At 44.8% G+C, this 23,925-nt stretch overlaps 1 protein-coding gene across 1 annotated transcript in view; it reads left to right on the top strand.

Annotated features, from left to right (window-relative positions):
• LOC138471997 (tumor necrosis factor receptor superfamily member 8-like) overlaps window positions 1-23,623 on the top strand; it is a 321,803-nt gene extending 298,180 nt beyond the window's left edge. The window contains exon 10 of the mRNA XM_069609903.1: window positions 22,320-23,623. Coding sequence (XP_069466004.1) covers window positions 22,320-22,561 — 242 coding nt within the window. The 3' untranslated portion in view covers window positions 22,562-23,623. The remainder of the gene's footprint in view (window positions 1-22,319) is intronic.
• Window positions 23,624-23,925: the final 302 nt, after the last annotated feature.

Below are 23,925 nucleotides of genomic sequence, written 5' to 3'. Positions count from 1 at the left end.
CACATGTCCACTGGCTCCGGAAAAACCTGGAATTTGTCAACCGGGAACCGAAAGACCCCATTTCAATCTCTATCTTCAAAAATATTAATTTTGTAGTGGGACTCTCAGTCTTGTCACTTGCCAAAAAAAAACCTAGCTTGCCTGCCACCTCCTGAAAGGTACTGAGAGAATTAGCACAATGTTGCGCACCTGGTTGCCATAAGAACAAAAAGCCATCCAGGTAGTGGAGGACACAACACCATTACAAGAAAGAATTGTCACCCATTCCAGAAAAATACTGAACTTCTCAAAGTAACTGCACGCTATGGAACACCTCATTGGCATGCACTTGTCATAGTAAAACTGCCTGTTAAAGTGGAATCCCACTACATGATAATCCTCTGAGTAAACCGGCAAGAGCCAGACGGCAGTCTCAATGTCTGCTTTAGTCAATCAATGACCCTCTACCTAATTGCTGAAGCTTGTTAAAGTCTTCATCAAACGACATGTAATGCACCACACATAAACCCTCATCAGTGGCATCATTTTCAGTGCCTCCCCTGGGAAAGGAGAGGTTATGGATGAGTCTAAATTGACCCTTTTCCTTCTTAGGTACCACTCCCAAGGGCGAACAGACAAACTCTTTTAGGGGTGGGACAGGAAAAGGACCTGCCACCATCCCAAGGACACTCCCTTTGTTACTTTGGAAAGAACCATCTCAGGGCACTTCAGATCCAAACCCTGATTGCGGGGCAGTTACCGGAACCAGCATCCCCTTTGCCGGTATGCAGAAATCACATGAAAACTCCCCAAGCAAAACATGTCCATCTTCCATCCACAGATAAGAGTTCAACAATACCAACAAAGGAGCCACTCACACTGTGTGGGCAGGCACCACACCAATTGCCCAGAGCCCAATGCCTCCCCTTTGAGTCTAGCCATTCCCCCCACCATATACTGGCCTTTGACACTTTTCATCTTTTTTTTGGCACACTTGATGCACTGGAACACTGGGTGAGCACCGAGACCGCAGAGGAACAACATTGCTTGAATTTACAAGCTGATCAGGAACAAGCCTTTCTATTCAATGCCCAACATGTCCCTTTTTTTTTTTATTATTAAGTTTATTGAATTTTATAGAAATACATGTCCCTTTTTTGAGGAGAGGCGTGGGTCCCAGCCCGAAAGGACTGCCCAGAGCAGGAGAACCCTTGACCTGCTTTGCGACCCAATGAGTATTTAACTTCTGTGCCCTTCAACCAAATCTCAATCGCCTTCTTATCCCAATCCAACGCCACATTCCCACCTTTCGCTCCTCTAAATTTCTCATCATATGCAATGCATGCCCCAGGTAAACACTCTCTGTAAGTATCCAATTTCAGAGACACAAACACACTGCGCCCCTTTGTATATACAAAGATATGTAGTTTAATGCTTATTGCAGTTGAATTTTTGGGCCTTGAAATCCAACTGCAACAAGCATTAAACTACAAATCTTTGTATATGGGCCAGTGTGTTTGTGTCTCTGTAATTAGATTCTTTCATTGGGTGGAGTCCCGAGCAGAGGTTCCATAAACGATACAGACACCCGCAGCCTATGTCTCTTTCTAGTTGTAATTTTCGAATATAATACTGGTTGAAGCGCTGGGTTTCCAGTTCTTTCTGCTTACTTGTTTGTCTTGACTCTCTGTAAGTAGACACAATAAGATGCTGGTAAGAAACCAACTTGAGGTGTCATTCTGGAAATGTCTCTACCATGACCACAGAAAAGACTGTGAAGTCCAAGATTCAATTCATGATCAACCTTTCAATTGGTACTTTCTTCTCCTGTCAACCCCTTTATTCTTCTTATTCTCTTCTGATGCAGAATTTTCTATAAGTGAGGACAAATCAAAAAACTTTGTATTCAAAATGTTTTCTTTAACTTCCTGCAATATATGCCAGATCAACATACGTGCTGTCACGGTTACAGGTTAAAGCCCTCTTGTCACTCTTGGCTGATACCCCCGGATCTCTCTGAGCAGTTTCCCCTGCACTGTTCCTGTTGTTGGGAGGCCACCTTGTTGGTGGCTCTTGCCCTTTCGGGGATCAAACTCTTGCTGCTATGAGTCATACTGACCCCATTGGTGACCATGCTCCTCTACAGTGAGCCCTGGACATCCTGCCTGATGGACGGTGGTAAACTATGGAATGCCCCATTATTCCGAACCGCCAATGTGGTGATTCCTGGCCCTGACCAATGGGTAGCCAGTGTCGACCGTTGACCCCAAGGTTTCACCCATTGGGGTGAAGCCCAGAAACCCCGGATGCTGGGTTCTGACCACGACTGGAGCCCCTATGTATGGCAAACCAGCCCAACCATAAGGGACTGCCTCAGGCCCAAAAGCGTTTGGTGACTCGGGACTGACCTATAGAAGAGAGAGGACCCAGCCCTACCCTAGACCTTTGAGACCGTGATCAAAACATTCAGCAATCATTGCAGGGAATCAGGGCCCCCTTGCATTTCCCAGCGACACGTCAGGGGGGTCTGGCTTCCTGCCCCTTTCTCCTGGGTCCCTTGCCAGTTGTTTTGTGATGTCTCAGGGGGCAGAACCATGGGTTGAACCTCGTTGAAGCTAACTGCCACAACCTCCTCGCCTTGCACCGGGACAGGTGCCTAAAATACTCTCACCCCACAGGCTGCTATCTGCACCTCCTCCCCTTGGCTAACTGTCTTTTTTGTAGTTCTTTGCTTCTTTACAGGTGGGTAGGCCTTCCTTGGAGCCATGTTCTTTCACCTGTGGGTAGGGTTCTCCCGACGGCAGGCTTGATTTCTACTGGAGCTTACTCAGGCACTGCAGTTGGCTGAGGATGCTCCCCATTCACCTCTCGTGCACCAGTGCCAGCAAGATACTCAACTGAGCTGGGTCCATCTCATGTTTAGCAAACTTTGATTCCTTAGACTATACCATTTGGAGGGGTGAAATGCACTTACACAATTACCCCACCAGATAAATCCACCTAAAACTGAATTTTTGACACCTCCACTAACACAAAATAACTTAGAGAAACTGCTCCCCCAGCACTTACTTGCTGTGTTCCCTATGCCGGGAAACTTGGTCACCAATACTGGCTTCCTTCGTCCTCGGCCTGGGGGACCGAAAACCGATTTCAGAGAAGGAACAGCAGGGACATGGAAGAACTGGAGCAGTTGGAATCTGAGCGCAGCAGGATAAAACGTCAACGAGTGGGTCTGGGATGCCACACAGCATCAGGATCACCAAGGAGGAGGCCATGCTGGCCTCCTTCTTGGCCGGCCTTAAAGGCCGGCTGCTCCCAATAATGATAGGGCCACTCATGGGTCCCCCCATAAAACCACAAAAGTCCTCCCCAGGCACCAGGCAACACCTCATCCCGGCACGGCCTGCGCTCGAATGAAGCACCACATCATTGGCGGGCACAAGAAGGATGAGGGCCGGTGATGTGACATATGGAGGCTGGGCTTCCTGCTCCGCCCCTGCTCGCCCAACCCGGTCTCCTGCTAAATGTGGGACTTACTGTTATTTTACTCAACATGTTTCTATGACAATTCATAGTATACGCATAGTTTATTAAGACATGCTAGTTTATTAAGTTGTTTGACTTCATTTCAAAGCATTTCTTTAAGGAAAGCATTACACAATATTGTTATCAAGTAAACCTTGGAAGATATGTGGTCAACTCCTTAAATTCTTAACATAAGAAACATGCATAAAAACCTTGGCTAAGGCTTTAAAGCATGTTTCTTATGTCACCGGCTGATTTTCATTCATTTGTATGGCAGAGAAATTGGGCAGAACGCAACTTGCGTTTCCACCACCTTCCTTCCTCTCTGCCATACAAATGCTCCAGCATTTGTGCTGTGGGGTGAAACATAGCCCCTGGATGCCAGAAATACAGAGGCCAGAGTCAGTTATGAGGACTCACTAAAATACAAGGCCAGCATGTAAATGATGTCGGACATAAGGCCTAGTGATCCTAAATTACAAAGGAAAGAAAGTGGGCCTCAATTTCAAAATGCGGAAATGTGCGCAATGCCTTTCATGAAGGAAGAGAAAGAAACATGGCAATGATGTGTTGACAAATCCATGGAGAGCTTCATTGATATTTCATGAAACCACAGTGCACAGTATCTTCAATGGGACGCCAGAATTGTGCTCCCAGCAGCTGAAAGGAAATGGAGCATTACATGTAAATTTAAAATAATGTAATTTTCGTTTTTCCCTCATCTAGATTGACAATATGCTCAGCCAGATGCCCACTGGACTTTCAAGCTTGGGCATGGTGTTCTCATGTATATGTACCATTCAGAAATAATATGCATATAGTGCTAAATTGTGTGCTGTATAAGATGTCATTTAAAGCAATTGTGTGTGAGTTTGAAAGGCCATGTGCTGCTAGCCATTTCTTCAGATGTGAAACTAAAACTCCAGGGCCTCCCTCTGTTGCCCTGGTGATACAGGCCTAGTTGCCTTCATCCATCAGTGCCCTTCCTTAAAAATACAAGCAGGAATACTTTTGAGATCAGAAATGCAGTGAAGACCAGATAAAGTCAGGTCTGTTCTGCAGCACTTGTGACCAAAAAACAAAAACAATTAGTGGCCATAAGGCAGCTCTGCTATGTCATGTGCATAAAGGGAAGAAGTGAAACTTAAAGAAAGGTGGGGTCCAGAGACAGACAGAGAATATGAAACTGCAGTTTGCTTAAAGGGGAAAATACATTTTATTGCATAAAAGGTGAAGCGTACATGTCCCAATGGTCATTGTAGGCTTTTATTAAAGATGGCAGTCAGCCCTTTCTAACCAGGCTAACACGATTTTGGTGGGATAAACATAACAAACGTTATTAAGGAAAATGTTATTTGGGCCTCCCTCTGGTCCCAAGAGATACAAAAGTTGGTATGTGCATGCCGGGAAGGAGTAATATGACGCCCATACAGTAGCATATTTTTCACTGATATGGTTTCTGAGTAAATGAAGAAGAACAGTGTCTCTGCACAGAAAGGACGTGCAGACTCCAGACTAGTCTCAACTGATTTGCTTTAAAATATAGTCCTAAAAAATGTATTCATACATGTAAAGATTTGGAAATTAAGGGTACTAGCTATGTTTTGAGATTTTTGTGTTTTAAAGCAGACATAGCCCAGCTGTCAAAGAGAGATGATGAAGCTCTCTCCTCCCACAGCTAACCCAAAGCACTTACACATCCCCTTGTCCTATCAGCACACAGATGGGAGAGGGGTAGTGAACATTAACCAATCCCTTTTGCTGGAATCACAACATGTTAGTGATGTCATTTGTCCTATAAATAAGCCAGTTTGCATCAGAGCTGGAGGTTCTTCCACTAATTCCAAGAGGTGACCTGCTGCCTAAATCTGTAGAGAAACATCCCAGCAGAGAGAGGCCTAATCTTGCAGTGGAGACAGGAGCCAGGAGACATAGAAACTGATTGGGAACCCTTGAAGGAAAGAGTGGATATCTTTGACTGACCCCCTTACTGTCTCAGCGGTGTGCTCTGATGCTCCCTGATTCCCAGTCCAGATCTCTACTGTAAGTAGAACTACCCCAGAACCCTAGATGTTATAGGCCCTATATTTTTCAATCATTGGTTTAGGTATTTCCCCATTGAAAAATTCCCTGTTTGCAGATGTAGATCCTTAGCACATTTATCAAAGTAAATCAATGAATTCCCCTATTGCATTCACAGGATCTGTATTGTTGGCATTCAAAACCAACAATCTTTTACCAGTGTGTTCTGAGCCGGTATCGTCATAAATATTTGCCAGAAGAATTAACCCCACAGCCCTGCGCCACGTGTGCGCGTAGGGTGTAAAAAAATGAAATTCCCCATTGATCCCCTTCATGTTCAATCAGCAGTGGGAAGCCCAATAGTGCCTGTGCATATGCAAGGTTCAAAACAAAAAATTCCCCTGTGTACCCATTGTGCTCTGCAAAAATGAATTTCCTATTTGCATTTTCTGTCTGACATTGCACCTGTGATTCCAACCCAAAACCGATTTTCCCATTATGCTCTGACAAAATCCCCAAAGCCCTGTCTGTCATTGTTAGGTGTGGCAAAACAAATGTTCCCATTACTTTTCTATCTCCCATATTGTTTCTGTGAGTAACACTCAAAATCCGATTTTCCCATCATGTTCCCACGCCCTGCCACTGCCTTCCATTCAAAAGAGTCAAGCCTAATTGATGTTTTGAGGGTGACGGTTGCTTGAAGAAAAGCATAACCCTGTTTGAAATCACTGTGTGTGTTGAATTGTTCGTTCATTGTATTGGTGGGTGATTTAAAAGGAAACTATAACTGCATATTTTGGTATCATCTCTGTGTGGGTACTTTACGGAAGTTATTTTGTTCTTGTGTTGCTACAACATTGGTGGCGTATGTAATCTATTTGTGATATTTGGTTGAATACATTAAATAATATATTCTTAATATACACCAGCCTGGCTCCTAGTCCATTGTGGCACAGGGTATTTGTTGAAGATGTGTGCGAGATGGGTTGGAGGCCTTAACACATTGAACTCTTAAAGAAAAATCAAAAGCGCTTAATTGTGTGCCACATTCATTGTGGGTGAAGGAGCTCCCTGACTTGGGTGTGACCGTGTAATAAACCACGACAGTGCCGGCATGCATTTTAATGCTGGCAAAAATGCTGAAGTTTCCTATGGGGTCCGCCAGCTTTATGCGCCAGCCTTGATATGATACAATATGTTATTGCTAGCGTGCCTATACACAAGTGTTTCAAGGCGCGAAGCAGAAAGCCAGCATAAAGCAGGTGGACCCCATAGGGATTCATTGTACACGTTGCCGGCCATGCTCGCTTGACAGCCAACCTGTTGCCCGAATTGCAAGCAGGATTTTGTTGTAATTGTGAGAGCCACTTTCCATGCTCACAAGCGGCACTCTCAATTAAAAGTAAATGCATTGTTTACTCACTTTGCACGGCAGAGTGAAAAAGTGCAGGGCAAAAGGCATCGTATACGTCGGTTTGCCGCCTTTTGCCCTGCATATTTTCACTCCCCCCTGCAAATGACAAAAATTTGGCCCCGGGGACCTGGCTACGCCCGAGTGCAAGCACACCACGTGCCAGCCGTCAAATAATGCATTGGAGCAAAATGATCTCCTCTGTGTCTTATGCGAAGTACCGGTAAGTGATTCAGTTTATAGCTTTATGTTATTTTGTTATTATATGCATTATTAAAAAATCCTCACTCATGGTTCATAGTCTATAGAGTTGCTTAATAATAATAATAATAATAATAATAATAATAATAATAATAATGCCATTCATTTATCTCATACCAACATTTTATTTGCCACTCTACTTACTCATGGCAACTTATTGTAATGTCACATCCCATGGTGCCTCTAAGTATCAAAGACTGTTGATGCTTCTTACAGTGCTATTTCTGTGAAGTTAATTATGTTGATGTCAATGCATATGCAAATTAGGACATTTGCATATATTTTGCCCTACTGGGCCTGAACCGGGCTTGCTAACTGATGAGTGCCTTGCATGTATAATGGTCCAAAAGTTTTGGTATTTTTTGTGCTATGTATGTGTTAAAATGCCATCTGCCACTAATGTTACTTAAGAAGTGGATGAGAGCGGGGCGCAAATCACACCATATAGAACCACACGCACTACAGACCACGTCTGATGTGCTATCAAGTATAAGTGTCCTGTGAAACCATTTTGTAAAGTTGGCCACCCTATTTGCATGCTCATACCATTGTGCATCCAGAGGTAATGTGAGAAGCTATGACATGTCTCCGGAGGATAGCTCAGCAGCAACCTGCTCGCCTTGGAATCAAGACGACACGGAGCAACACTGGTTCGATCCCTGGGTCTGCGCTGAGAAACCTCTGGGTATTAAGCGCGTTATAAATAACCTATCATATCATGCATGTGGGTATAGGCTAAATACAAGAGGCGGTACCACAGGCACGCGTTATTCCTACAGAATGCACAATATCTGGAATGCCTTGCACATAACCTGACCAACAGGTGACATCGCATGGGCTATTTACTTTTATCCACCTCCTGAGGGCTTGATTCTGATGGGGCTGTAAAATACCAAATCTGTCCTTAAGAGTAAGAGCGCCAATTTCTGTATTTCACTGCTATTCTGGTCATTATGAAAGCGGCTCTAGTCAAATAAAATATATGTTACTTTTAGGGTGTGGGGGTACGTGCTGGCATGTCGGTACTCCTGGGTGAGCACCAGATGAAGTGCTTAGTAAGGTAAGTGCTATGCGGTCTGGTGCTGCATTGGGTAGAAAGTACAAGAATACAGGATTGAGGCCGGCGGGTGCCGAGGCAAGTGCTGAGAGGTAGACAGAGGCTGAGGCGATTGGTTATGGGAGGCCAGGTGCCAGAGTGATACATACGGGCCCTAGCCACCAATTAAAGTGACTGTGAGATTAGCAGAGGAGGGACAAATGGAAGGAGGAGGTGAATAGGAAAGCCTTGAGGAGCTTCTGGAATTTGTGGAAGTTCTGCGCAAGACAGAGAGGTAGGGGGAGGCTGTTCCATAGGAGGAAGTCAGCTGAAGAAAGTGATCGGCCTCTGGCCCTCTGTTTAGCCAAACGCTTTACACACAGAGAGTTGGTGCTAGAGGACCTCATAGGTCTAGAGGGGGAGTATTTAGTAAGAGAAAGTTGCAGATAGCGTGGTCCCAGGCCCCAGACATCCTTGTGTATGATGCATAGGGATTTTAATTTAATCTGTGCCGCAACCAGGAGCCAGTGAAGAGTTTTTAGGGTAGGAGAGATGCAGTCCCTCGGCTTAAGGCCAAGGATAAGACTTGCTGCCCTATTCTGGATTAGCTGGAAGGGTCATAAAGTGGAAGAAGGTAGATTCAGGAGAAGGCTATTGCAGTAGTCAAGCTAGAGAGAACCAGGGCTCGGGTAACATTGCGCTTCTGGGGGAAAGTGAGAAAAGGGAGAATTCCTTTGAGAAGGCATATTTGAAAGTGGGACTTCATGGCAATGTCCTGCATGTGAGGGAGGAGAGAGAGGAATCAAAGATGACTCCAAGGTTTCTGGCTTCAGAAGAAGGAGCCAGGGGAGAGCCCATATAGGATGGCCAGAGTGAGAGGGGAAAAAGAGCGAGTAGGGGTCCCAGTGGGAATTATCTCAGTTTTGCTGGCATTGAGGCCGATATTGTTGGAAGGACACCAGGACTGGATGGCAGATAGGCATTCAGGGATGATAGAAGATGCAAGAGTGTCAGCAGGGAGTTTGAAAAAGAGTTGTGTGTCATCTGCGTAGCACTGGAAGTTGGCAGAGAAGGAGGAAATGAGGGGTGCTAGCAGAGCAAGGTAAGTGTTGAAGAGGCAGGGGGAGAGGTTTTAGCCCTGGGGACACCACAGGTATAGAAGGAAGTAGGTGAGGAGATGCCCAAAATGAATTGGGATGAATGGTCAGTTAGGAAGGAGGTAAGCCAGTCCAGTACCCGCTCTGAGATACCAAGGGTATCATGGAGCCGTTTTATGATGATACAATGGTTAACCATATCCAAGGCAGAGGAGAGATCGAGTAGGATGAGGACAGCTTGAGAGTTAGAGCACAGAGATGCAAGCAGTTCTTCATGGGTGTTCAGAAGAGCAGTTTCCATGCCTTTGGATGCTCAGAACCCAGCTTAATGGTTGTGGAGACCACTAATATGTTCAGTGTGTGAGGTAAGTTGTGGAAAGGCCAGCTTCTCCAGCAGTTTCCCAAGGAAAGGGGTGATAGAAATAGGGAAGTAGTTGGCTGGACAGGTAGGGTCAGCCTATGGTTTTTTCAGGAGGGGTGCACAAGGGAGTGCTTGAGGGAGGATGGGAAAGATCCAGTGGCAAAAGAGTGGTTGCAGAGATCAGCAAGTGCAGGGGCAAGAGAGCTAATGTTGCCCTTGATGGTTCTGGAGGAGCAAGGGGACACCTGTTTGGAAGAGATCCTCACGGAGCAGAGAACTCTGGTGACTTCTTCAGGTGGAGAGAGAGGAAGAAGGATGGTGAGGAGCCATAGGAGGCAAGTGTGAGGGAGTGGTTGGGCAGGAGGCTAGCAAGGGGTAGCAAGGGTGCTCAGGATGTCCAGAGTTTTAGTGCAAAGTGTGTGGCCAGTGCATTCCAGAGGGCGTGGGATGGAAGAGGGGAGGAGGAGACTGCAGAAGGGTTGGCTAGTTCCCTGCAGATTTTAAAGAGTTCAGCCGTGTTGTTGGATGCAGCCGATACCCGTGCCTGGATGTGGGCCCTTTTCTTAGCATGGATGGAGAGTCTGTATTGCCTTTGGAGCAGGTGGCAGGCCAGTTTGTCGCAGGGTGATGCTGAGGTTTGCCACTTCCGTTCCACAGCTCTGCACTTGCGTTTCAGGGCTGTAAGTTCAGAGTTAGACCTTGGAGGTGGGTTTGAGGCAGATCTTCATGACTTGGGGCAAGAATGTCAAGGGTGTTGGTAATGGCCAAATGGAGGTTGCTTAGAGCAGAGTCAGTGGTAGAGTCTGGGTGTGGGAGAGAGGGAGGATGAAGGTGAATGCGAAGGAAGCAGCTGACCCTCGTTTCATCGGACAGACGTTTGTGAACGAGGTTGGCAGGGCTTTTGGAGGGGTGGTCAAAGGGCTGAGGGTACCCAGGTGCGAGGAGGGGAGAGAATGGTCTGACCAAGAAAGTAGAGTTACCAGTGGGGGGAGAGAGAGAGGTTAGAATGGATGAGGGCGTCCACAGTGTGTCCAGCCAAGTGGGGTGGGCCAGAAAGGTGAATGGAGAGGGATAGTGATGTGCAGAGGTCAAGGAAGAGAGTGGATGATGTGACGGGGGAGTTCAATTGGATGTTGAAATCAGCCATGAGGAAGAGATTAGAGGTGGTTGAGAGCAGAGAGGAACAGAAATTGGCCCATTCATCGAGGAACAGGGTAGTTGTGCCAGGAGGCCTGTAGATGGTGGGAATGGTCAGAAAGGAGGAGGGAGAGATGACCAGCTTGAAAACCAGGTTCTCGAAGCAAGAATAGGGCTCTGTGTGTGTGATGGAAGAAGGAACCCACTCAAGGAAGATTAGAGCAACCCCACCACCAGCACGGTGAGGTTGTGGCTTGGAGATGATCTTGAAGCCGTCAGGGAGAAAGGAGTCACAAGCAATGAGTGGGCTGGCATGCAACCATGTCTCGCTAAGAGCGAGAATGTCGAGGTCAGTGTCTTCAAGAAGGAGGCAGATGTCGGCAGAGGTTTTGCTGGCTGAGCGAGCATTAAGTGTAGCCAGGTGAAGGAGTTCTCTGCCTTTGAAGGATTTCTGAGGTAGAGTACAGGGACATGGTACAACAGTCAGAGGGGGAGGGACAGAGATGGTGGTAGGGGGGAGGCAGGTGAAGGAAGGAAGTTAATGAGGGACATCAGGTGCTGGTAAAAGAGGAGGATAGGTGATAGTGACGCAGTTAGAGAAGATGGGTGAGAGCCAAAGGGGCGGAAGAGGTTAGTTGAGGAATGAAAGAAAAGGGGCTGCAAAGCAGTTCTAGCTAAACTCACCAGGTGGCATAGTAGTCACAAAAGGTATAAATGCAATCCAGAAAGGAAATTCGAATTTTAAGAGACATGGGGCACACGTACATTGCAAAGAGGGTGCAAGGATGTAAGAGTGCACACACCTAAAATCGGTTTTCAAAAGCAGAGTAAAATGCAGTGAGCTAAGAAGTAGGTAAGGTGAGGCAAGGAAGGCAGAGTAGTTACCGCTCGTTGTTTTCCTTGTGCTGGGACATGTGCGGTTAAGGTAGACAGGCTTTTACCAGCACTAACATTAATTGAACTCTTCATTGATGCTAGATTTCTCAATGAATCATCAATTATGGTCACCGTCTCAAGAGTCCTTGTCCTGAAAGATTTTTAAAAGGAGGCAATACTGTCAAATTAGTAGCTATTCTCTCCATAGATCCCATAAAATCTGACACTTTCTTGAATAACTCTGTAACAATAAGTGGAAATAATGGAGTATCATTGCTACTAGATGGGGTTGCAATTTGAAATGTCTTTCCAACAGATTCATTTGGTTCCATGGAAGTTTTAGAAATAAAGGGAACTGTTAGAGCATTCAACATTGGTATCGATAAGGACAGGGCAATCTCTGTTGTGTGGGATTCAAATGTAGAGGGCCACAGTTCTTTGAGGCACAATCAATCGTCTCAACAATCTCAGAACAATTGGTGGTGCACCTGCAGATTCTTGCATTAAGGATTAACAGTGGTCTACCAGTATCCAAAATGCACTCACCAACAAAATCTCCGGTCTCCAGACTAAAATAGCCAACAAATGACACCAAATAACCACTGGTACACTACTTAGTCCAAACACGCCTGATCCCATAAACAATAACCAGTGATGACATATATAGGCAAATACATCAGTACCAAAGGTACAAAAAATCATAGCTTCCTTGAAACCCTCCAACTGCAAAGGTGACAGTTGCCCAGCATAGATCATAAAAGATGCGGCCAGAGATCTGCCCCCCTTTATCACCAAATTAATTAACTCTTCATTCATTAGCAACTCTGTACCATGTAACTTAAAGGAATCATGGGTGCTCCCTTTACTCAAAAAACAAACGTTAGATCCATTGATACCCACAAACTATAGACCAATCAAAACGGTCCCCTTTCTTCTAAAAATATTAGACAGGGTTGCATATTTGAGACTAACAAACTTCTTGGAACATGACAATCTGGCTTTAAACTGCAACATGTCACCAAAACTGCCCTCGTTGACCTCAAAAGCCAGATTGAGGATCTAAAAGATAAAGGTAGAGTGACCATCTTACTCCTCCTTGACTTGTCGGCGGCCTTTGACTTGGTCGATCACAAGGTACTCTGTGACCACCTCACATTGGCAGCCCATTTCTCGAGCTCAGGTATCAAGTGGATTCAATCTTTCCTTAATAACAGGACCATGCATGTCTTCTCACCATCGACAGCTGCTGATCCCATTCCCATCACCTGTGGCGTACAACAAGGCTCATGTTTCGTCTACTTTGTATAATATCTTTACAAAGCCCTTATTTGATAAATTGGACCATCTGGGTGTCACTTACACTAACTAGGCAGATGACACCCAGATACGCCTTCCCTTATCGAGTACCTATGACACAGATGTAGCCTGAATCAATGAAATCTACACTATCATTCAGGCATGAATGGCCCTCCATGGACTCTGCCAGAATGATGATAAGACCGAGATTCTCCTGGTCGGATCACATACCAACCTACAGAAACTCAGCCCAAACTACACCAACATCTGCATAGACAGAAACAACATACCCACTGCCGAAGATGTAAAAACTCTAGGATTTTACTTTGATGCAAACTCCAAATTTACTAAACATGTAAATATGACTGCATCAGCTACTGCCTACACAGGCAAGCTGATCAGGGCGTACAGACCCCTACTATCTTCTAATAGCTGTCTCATACTAGCCACAGCACTTATACAATCCAAACTGGACTACTGTAATGGTCTCTACCTAGGTGCAAATAGGTCTATCCTGAACAAACTGCAGATACTGCAAAATAATGCTCTTAGAGCCACCCTCAATATACCCAGAAGAGAGCACATATCAGCAACTTGAAAACTCTGCAAATGACTCTCCATAAAAGATAAAAATCAACTTGAAAACTCTTTGCCTCACCCACAAAGCTTTGAACCATAAAGCACCACCCTACCTGACTGGCAAATTCACCCTGAGATCTTCCACCCGCACTATGCGATCCTCTAACATTTCCTGCCTCCTAGCACCAAGATACAACCTCAAAAGAGCTGGCGGCTCCAGCTTCCCTGTCCTGGCCGCCCAACTATGGAACACACTCCCACAGGACATAAAACATATTCAAGTATTCGATAAATTCAGAAGCAGTGTTATCACTTGGCTACTCAACAAGAACTAGCTGTATCTCCATCCTAGCATCCTGCCCCTAGCTTGCCTATATGTGTCATCACTGGTTCATGTATGGATTGAATGTAATGCCCATTATACTATATTCTATGTTATATGATCCACACATATTGAGTGTGACCTCTGTATTCACAAATTGATTGTGACATGTATTAAGTGACTTCTCTACCCTTCTAAGGACTGTAACATGTAACATGTAACCACTTGCATCTTCTAAGCGCCCAGCTACCTAAGGGTCAGGCGTGCTATATAAATAAAATAAACAAACAAACTTTCAGTTGAAGATGGTGGTCTTACTGTGGGAGGTCTTTCACTAATTACTCCTCTACAAGCGCAATTCTAAGTTCTTCCCAGGCATTTTCTTTACATAGGCATCCAAGGAGCCTCTGTGTTTAGAAAAAGAGGTTAGGTTTGGTTTTCTATTCCCAGCTATGGAACCACGGGATGAGAAGGCCTTTAATTCCCCCATATCACAAACATATTGTTGATTCTAAAGTGCAAAGTGCTAATTAGAGTCACCTATTAATCAGAGAACGCACCCAATATGACATTTGCCTCGGGGTCTCTGTTTGTCTTACAGGATTTATCAGCATGTAAAACCAGCAGCTACGAGTTATAAAGCTATAACCCGTATATAATCCCATAGCCCATATTTTCATGCCATTTAGAACCGTATTGTCCTAGTTTTGACATTGTCACGCTGGTTTCCACATACCTCCCAAAATGGCATTACCAGTTTCACATTCCCACTAGCAAATTGACATGCATTTTGTCACGGTACATGGCCTCCAGAACATGACCATGCCGATTTCGCATGGCACCCACGAAATTGTCATACCAATTTCAACAGTGCCATTAGATTTTGCTCCATTTCAGAAAATTGTCATAGTAGTTTCCATCATGTCCCAAACAAAAACTGTTCCATCACTCCAGGAAATTGCCTGGTGCCACCTGACCATTGTCCCAGTATTGCCAAGTGCAACTTTAATTTACCCCAGAATGACCTCTTATCACTTTCATATTGCTGGAGTATTGCTCATACCATTTCTGTTACCCCGAATAGCCCCATATCACATTCATATTACCCCAGTTTTTCCACACTGCCCCCACATATTCCCATGTATCTTTCATATTGCCTCCAGTATTGCCCCATTCTATTTTCATATTACTCAGTGTTGTCCCATGCTCTTTATTCCCTAGAACTGTCCAACTGTTCAATTGGAACAGTATTGCCCCATGCATCATATGTTGCCTGCTGTCACTAATACATTGCTTTGGGAATATTTCTCTATACCTAAACACACACAGACACAGATGCACCCTCACTCTCACCCGCACTCTCACTATGACTCACTGTTTCTCTCTCTCTATGCCTCCGCAGTTACACTACTGAGGACACACCGCACTGTAACTATTCTTCGAATGACATCACTTCTCCCCAGGGGGGAGCCCTTTCCTGTCTGGCGTGGGTGGTGCACCCGCTAACCAACATTCCCACTAGGGGTGCTAAAACGCTGGAGCACCTTGCAGTGGAGGACTCTCCTCCCCCCTCCCCGGGGATAGGGATGCACATTCTGGGCCACAACACTCTGATTGACTAATACACCCCATCTCCACTCATGACACTTCACACACACACATGCACACACACATACACTCAAATGCTATATTGTAACTCGGTGACAATGGGCCTCATTACAACTCAGGTGTTAAGGGTTAACGCCGTCGTTAACCCTTAACGCCTGATTCCGATTTTAATGGCTGCTTCTAGCAGCCGTTAAAATCCATGGCGCTAAACCACCTTGGTGCTAATTACGCCACCGTAATTTATAGTGGCGTAATTAGCGCCTTCCCCACTCCCATTATGCCCTATGGGGCAAAAATGGGAATGGGGAAGGGTAAAATGGGAAATGGGGATTTACCGCCTCACTCACCTTGGAATGGGGCGGTAAATCCGCCATCCACCATGGTGTAAACGTAGTTTACACCATGTTGGTAAAGTTGGCGTACTTACCGCCTGGGTCGTAATGACCCCAAATATACAGTACTGGGACGAGTAGGAGCTGAGGAGGCATGAAGATCACCTAATTGAAATCGACAAGAGACTTTGCCATTCATTCACAAGGTTTTGGCCCTATATAAAGAAAAGAGAAGAGAGTCTCACCTTGATGTCGAGCTGGTCCAGCGAGAACTGGATCACCAGAGAGGGAGGAAGCTGTCAAACGTGGGAAGCTGGAAATTGAGAAAGCTAAAAGTCCAACAACACAGGTGAGAAGTGTTAAGTATCGCTGTCGGGTTTGGTGGCCGGACCAAGCACAGCTGGAGGAAGGCAAGGTAGTGACACAATCCCCAGGATGAGGTGGGCTGCACGGTACACATCAGTTTGTGTCCGCCTTAATGCATTAGGCAAATTATCAAAATCATTGCCAACCCAATGTGGGGTCAAACAGGGGTGTATGGTGCGGCTATTTTATTTAATCTATATCTTGCCGATATGTTTGAGTCATTTAACATTCAAGGTGCCAACCCCATCAAAATCAAGACGATGTCCCTGGGCTGGCTTGCATAGGCCAATGACCTCTTGCTTTTAGACTACACTCCCGCTGGCTTGCAAGTATTGCTGAATGCTCTTGTCTCATATTCGAAGGACAATGGCCTTAAAATCAATACCGCAAAAAGTAAAATGATGGTATTCACCCAGAAAATCAGGCCAAAGAGACTACACTGGACACTAGACTCAGAATTACTTGAGCAAGTAAAGTCATACAAATATCTAGACATAATTGTGGACAACAAATTAAAATGGGACCTACACTGGGACGAATTGAAACAAAAATGTTTGATATCACTAAATGCACTTAGTGCTTTTATTGGTCGTAATAATGGCTTTTGTGCTTCTGCAGTTTTGTCCATTTATAACACCAAAATCTTATCAATGTTGTCATATGCGATTGCAATTTGGGGCCGTAAGTACAAAATACGCATCATCAGGTTTGAAGCAAAACTCCTGGGAAGATTATTTCGTCTTCCTCAATGCATCAGTGTTGAATACTTATATCTAGAATTTAACATTAAGGGTATTTGGAACGTCTACATGGCCCAATGTGTCCTATTTTACCATCGCCTAATGACTGTACACACAGAAACTATCATTGTCCCCTACATGAAGGCCTTCCTAGCCCTTGATGACAAAATACCGATTGGCACAATTGGCGTATAAAAACTGCTGCATAAGAAGTGGTTATACGAGGAACCCAACATATTTCTCGCAGGTGATTTAAAATATTGGTTGAACGGGAAAATTGACAAATGTGCCTTCCTGGAAAGCATTCACCATTTTGAAAACCTATCATGGACTGTTGATTTCTGTAATGAGCGATGGTCCCGTACGACCATCCCAAAATATATATCTGCTTACCCTGCCCCACATATTTTTCGGACATATCTGCTCCTCAAATTTATTGTTTTGGGAGCGTTATCACCGAAAGGTTGGCAGAACAAATTAGTATACCATCACACAGATTGTCGAATGTGCGGTAATCCTGTCAATGAAACAGTATCCCACTTGATTACCGAATGTGAAAGCCTTGTGTTTTACGACTCAAATATTTTAAGGCATATAACAATACATTAACTGAGTGTGAAATACCCTCACTATGGACGACTTTCTTCCGAGGCAACGATATTAACCTAATGTATTTTATTGTCAAGTTCTATTTCCATGTAGCTGATATTTGAACATGTCTTTGATAAGCTGTACTGTGTTTTTAACCAGTTTGTAATGAACTTGCTGAATGTATTTTATTTTTTGTATGTCGTGTTATACAAAGCCTTGTTGCTAAATGTATATCAACAAATAAATCCAAATCCAAAAGTCCAACAACACAGGTGAGAAGTGTTAAGTATCGCTGTCGGGTCTGGTGGCCGGACCAAGCACAGCTGGAGGAAGGCAAGGTAGTGACACAATCCCCAGGAGGAGGTGGGCTGCACGGTCCACTAATGGTGCCGACACTGCAGGGAGCCAACAAAACAACCAAAGGCCTGGCAAAGCAGGAGTGAGACCAGTACCATCCACTAGAAGTGTTGACACCCGATGAGAAGGCCCCAAAGGTAACAAGGAGCCTGGGCAGACTGGCGAGTGGGAAGACAGGGAGAGGGTCTCTGTTTTGTGCCGTGGGCAATAATAATCAGAAGACCACTGCCCCAAGAGAGAGTGAAGAGTGCATCAGAGGAAATTTTCCTCGTCCCAGTGTCATTCAGAAGACCACTGACTCAAGAGAGAGTGAAGAGTGCATCAGAGGAAGTTTTCCTCATTGCAGTGGCAGTCATAAGTCCGCTGATCCAGGAGGGACTGAAGAGTGCATCAGAGGGAGAGTTCCTCACTGCAGTGGAAGTCATGAGACCACGGAACTAGACTTCAGTAAAACCTACATTAGAGGAGAGGTTCCCCAGTTCAGTGACCGCGTATGTCTGCTGATCTGGACCAAGTTGTGTGTTGTGTTACAAGGGCACTTGCTGATAGGAGGGGGGGGGGGGGTCTGAAGGACAAACTCTTGACACCAAGTTTAGAAGGGCAGCCTGGAGTGCCTGGAAGGAGAATATCTTTAATAGAACTGTGTCAGGAACTTTGTTGGTTGAAAGACACCATCCGAGCAGACCAGGTGAAGGGAAGCATTCTCCTGGCCCACGAAGTAGACACAGTACTGGAAGAACCTTTAGAGCATTTTCATTTTTGTACTAGGCTTTCTGTTTTTCCTTTCTTTCTTTTTAGTGGTGACAGGGCTAGAGTAGGAGCTTGGATGGAGGACAGTGAGATTATTATGGACATTCTGATGACGTGACCCGAGTATCCTTTGCTTTGTAGGGATATCCCTTTAGAGATGGGAATATGTAAGTCTTTTCTTTATTGTTCAATAGAACATTCATATAAATGGCATGTCTAGCTCCATCTCCTGCTTCTGATGCTGTGTCACAACACCCACACACCAACATTATATTTGCCAGGGTTGCAGTGCCTCTTGACTGACCTGGTCTCTAGCATTGCACATTGACATGCAGTGAAGTAGCACACAACACTATGTGACTCCACTCCTAGACAGGGCTGGAAGTCCAACCAAGTCTGGGAGAATAGGCACCCAGAACTGTGTGCCTACCTTCACCCTGAAATGCCAACCCCACCCTGGGATAAGTTTGTACATGGCAGGATGAAGGACCCCTACTCCGGGCTCCGGACATCCTATCCTGTCTCAGTGTTTGACCCATGAATCACAGCGCAAGTGTCAAGGAGACTTAATACTTTGTAATTGCCCAGAAATTACATGGCTGTAGCTTCTTTTGCAAATACACAGTGGCCAGCACACAACTGCTAAAGCTGCAGTGTGCTGGGGGCTTCAGAGGATCCCAGCAGACGTTCTTTTCAGGGCGTGTAGTCCTTCACCCCCAACAAATGGGCTATCAGTCATTACAAAATACAGAACCATGTTAAGAACTGATCTGATGCAGAACAGTACAAGAGATTAACAGAATAGTTCACTTGTGAATCTGTTCCCAGAGGTGGGATGGCCTATTGGAAATTTGCAAGGATTCCTAACAAGCCGGTGCAACTGAAAGACCAGAAATGCTGGCACTAAGCACTTATTTTAGGCGCAATTATGCTCAGATCTCAGAAGGATGTGCACTGTATTTGGACGTGTGAATAGCCAATGGATATCTTAGACGGTGCTCAACCCTCCGAGCTCTCTTACAAGTTACAATATCCGGGTGCACCATCTCTTCCAGTGTTTTAAGTTTGTGTCTCCCCAAGAATGAATGAATTAATGAATATAGCTATGTAGCACAGATCCACAACCGAATTGTGTCAAGGTGGAGTGATTTGGATATGAAAAGCTGAGGTCTGAGCTTCTTCTTTAAAAGCGAGATGGTTGGCTTTGGTGCAGATGGTCATTGGAAGCATGCTCCATAGCCAGTGTCCTGGGGCTTCTAAGTGTCTGCCTTGCTTATAAATGGAGCAAGTTTGGGGAACTGAAGAAGGATTAGCTGCATGAGCACAGGGAGTATTTGCGGGTTTAGCTATATTTTGTCTTTGAGATACTTTGGGGCCTTCTCCTGAATAAGGATCTTGATGTCAAAACTGAGAGGGATCCAGTGTTGTCCACTCAGGCTCTGTAAAATGGAGTTCCAGGGATTTTTACCCACAATTAATTCTCCCACACTTCTTTCAGCTGCTTGAAGATGAGTTATTTAATGCGTCAGCAGGCCCAGGAAGAGTGACTTTGCACAGTCGAGCCCGTAGTCCATTCTTGTTTCCATCCGCACTGTGTCGCCCTTCAGGGTAGTGGGTGGTAAGGGAGTCGAGTGGATGCTTTGGGGAAGGCAGCTAGAGAGCAGTGGGATGTACTAACCAGATAATGAATCTTCCCATGGAGAGAAAATCTTATGTTGTAAACTAAGACAGCAAATCATACTTCAGTATCCTGAAAGGAAACAGAAATAATTTCAGTTAACCAGATGCTGTGGAGGGGGAATAGACTGGATTTCCCAGGGTCCTGAATTCATAAAAGAATGTGTCTCCTGACCCTGTACCTGGTCAAATTAAAAGCACGTGCCCGAGCCGCGATACAACCCTGCACCGCAGTGATCAGATGTTCCCAACACTCGTAAACTGACATCCAAGCTCAGAAAAGCTCTGCTCCAGTTTGTCTTTTTTTTGTTGCATTTAAGCGCTATCAAGCTGCAGACACAACAGTATGTGTTTAATGGGGAGTGGCTATGGTGGTTGTTTTTTCCCTTAACAGTTGCAAATGTTGGGTGATTAGAAATTTGAAGTGAGGTTAAGCTGTATGCTGCATGAAACAATGACTATAAACATGTGACTTTACCTTCCATTTTCCTTCACTGTGTTTATTTCAGTCTAGATAGTACAGCCTCAAACCCTAGAGAAGATTGTTTTAGACTCGCATTCATTTGGATGCTGGTTGCTTTAGGCTTCCAGTCATGATATTAAGCTACATTCATACTATTCTTGCTCAACATGTTTCTACAACGATGTTATTGTTGGGTTGGTTTATTTTGCGATTTGTGCATGTTTCGCAAGTCATCTAAATAAAAATGAGCGATATTTTAGCTGTGTGTATTCTTTACACTTTTCAAAAGCCAATCTCTTGCCTGTTTGAACTCTACCCTTAGTCGAGCCTCTATAGCTCTGATCGCACCCCACCAATCCACATCCCTTTCATGCCGTCTATTCCCTAACTAAATATTGTCCATCTGGCACTGCCAAGATGAGTTTTGGAATCAAGAATATTGGTAGGCTGGTTTTGCTTTTGATGTTGTGAAAAAGATCATCTTTGCTTCTATTAATTTTCAGGAAATCCTTGTCAACCATGTGTCAATGGCAGACTACTAATGCCTGGTTTTTACCTTGTTTTTTCTTGATTGGAACATTGAGTTGGCTGTTATCAATTGAAAATTGCCGGAGTTGCGTGTGTTTGTTGCCTGATTTATGAACACAAAATTGTTGTGAGTGTATGTTTTCCTCATTTGTTTTGAAGTTTAACATTCTTATTTAATCCCAACATGGATAAGTAGTCCACGCTAGCATGAATTATCAAGCATGGAAGGGTCTTCTTTTTTCAAAACTTTTACATTAAAGAAGCTGTCCCAAGAATGTCCTACACAAGTCTAGCACTCACTCTCACTCTCTGTGCACCCGATTCCTCTCCCTTTCCCTCTTTCTCTCTCTCTTTCTCTCTCTCTGTCTCTCTCCTTATCTCATCTGTGTATCTATCTCTCTCTCTCTTTCTCTCTCTGGCCAAGATGCACCTGGCCGGATATGCTCTCTCTGCCAACGTGGAAAGGTAATGTTTTTCTCTCTCCTTCTTTGTGTCTCCTTGGTCTGGCTCCCTTTCTCCTCCTCGCTCTATTCCTTGGTTTGTGGGATCTTGCTCTGTTCTCTCTGTGTCTCTGTGTCATTGCAGTCTGATGCACACACGTGCTGTTAGCATGTTCTTCTGTTTTTCTTTCCTTTTCCCCTTCCTCTGTGTTTCCCTGCCCGTCTCTCTTCCTCATCCACTCTCACTCTCTTCCTCATTGTGTCTCCCTCTAACGCTCTTTCTTTCTTTCTCTCTCTCTCTCCTTGTCCATTTCTCACTCTCTCTATCTCTGCGCCTCTCTCCCTCCTATCTCTCCTTCTTTGTGCGTGTATCTACGTACGTGTTTTGCTCTCTTGGTCTCTCTCTCGCTATCTGGCCCTTAGCCCTTCTTTCAATTGAGCATTGCCTTGGTGCTCGCAGAAGTAACAGGAAAACTATCTCAAAATGTTCTATTTGTTGTAATTTTAAATATGACTGAATAATCAATACACTCTTTCTTGTAACTTTTTTTTTATACCTTGATAGAAAATATCTACATTATGAAAGCAGACACTGTCATTGTGGGCTCACTTTCGGAAGCCTCCCGAGCCCAGGACACTGCAGCTTGCAGACTCATAAGTTGTGAGAACTTCCGGAACCCGCACTACCCACAGCAAGAGTCAGACTCCTCATGTGCCACCTCTGTTATGCTCTCTGTGGAAGAAGAGGGGAAGGCCCCCAGTCACACACGATGCAAAGGATCTATGGTGACAAAGGCCAAAAACTGAGCAGAGGATCCCCACGGGTCTACCTGGTGGACTGGGGTGGTCACAACCGAGCAACTTAGACAGATACACATTGATCTTCCCTCCTGCACCGAGCCAGAAAAGCAACAAAAACATTGCACACAAACCCTCTGGCTATTGCATCAAAAAAGTAATTAATCTTTACCTGATTTATCTGTTTTGGGATATATTTTGGGGGTGATGTCACATTCCATTTGATAGATTAAGTGCAAATTGGGCTATTTTCAGGTGTCCTCTAGTAAAAGAACAGTTTCCAATTCTGTTGACTATTGGTAAGAAATGCCATAGCTAACACAATTATTTGTTAAAGTACCAATGTTGACATTACAGGGAAAGGCTGAATGGATCTGATAAGATTCCAACTTGTGGCCTCCCGGTTAAGCACAGAACTCTATAGAGAATGCTGAGCTGATTTGCCAGCTTACATAAACATGGGAATGGTAAAAATGGAAAGAGGACTCTTGGATGCAAGTAAAGGAATGGCACCATTTGCTAATTGGTAATGGTAGTTTTTCAGAGTGGGGAGCAATGTTGATCCTGAGGATAGGATCATCACAATGGAAATGTGAAATAACAAGTAATCCCCTCGAGCTGAAGTGACGGGATCCCCAGTGTGATGTTGTTGCCGTTTAAGCATTGCTATTGCTGTGGGGGAGGGAGGTGGGCAAGTTGATCACCAAAGACATTCTGCCCAGGAAAATCTAGGAATTGACTGCAATCTGGCAAGAGCTTTGCCCACGAGTGGCTTTTTACTGCAAAGAGACATACTGCGGCAATAAGAAACCCCATTTGAACAACTGGAACTGTTCTCCGATCAAGGAAGAGTATCATTTCACAGGAGAAGGATCCACTCGGGTGATCTCGAGATTCTCAGAACCATTACAGCTGTGAGCTGTCAGAGACACCACTCTGGGGCAAACCTTCATAAGTGGATCTGGAGCCTGCAAGATTAGACCTTCACTGAGCACTTAGACTTTGGGACTCAAAGGAAATGTGTTACATATTTCTACCTTAAGGCGTTTTAATAAACATCTCACTGCTTAATTTCTCCATAAATAGCATTGCTATGCATGTGTTACTTTCCGATTTATTGTTAAATAGCGTTTTACTTCTAGTTGCAAAACACCTAGCGGTGGTGCCATTTGTGCTCCAGGAGGATCCATACTAACCATCACTCTCCTAAACATTCCTGGCCACTTCTATCCAACACTACGAAACAATCTATGTTCCGGCTAGGAGTGGCAACGGTAAGAAATGTGCTACAAAGGGTGAGGTTGACATCCTGCTGAGTAGAGGTGAGGGAAGTTCCTGATTCCTGTACCGCATAGCACAGCGGGATGACAGAT

This window comes from Ambystoma mexicanum, chromosome 8 (genome assembly GCF_040938575.1).
Source record: "Ambystoma mexicanum isolate Mex_15411 chromosome 8, UKY_AmexF1_1, whole genome shotgun sequence".
NCBI lineage: Eukaryota > Metazoa > Chordata > Amphibia > Caudata > Ambystomatidae > Ambystoma > Ambystoma mexicanum.
Note: the sequence above shows the minus strand (reverse complement) of the source record. Positions and strands in the feature narration are given on the sequence as shown.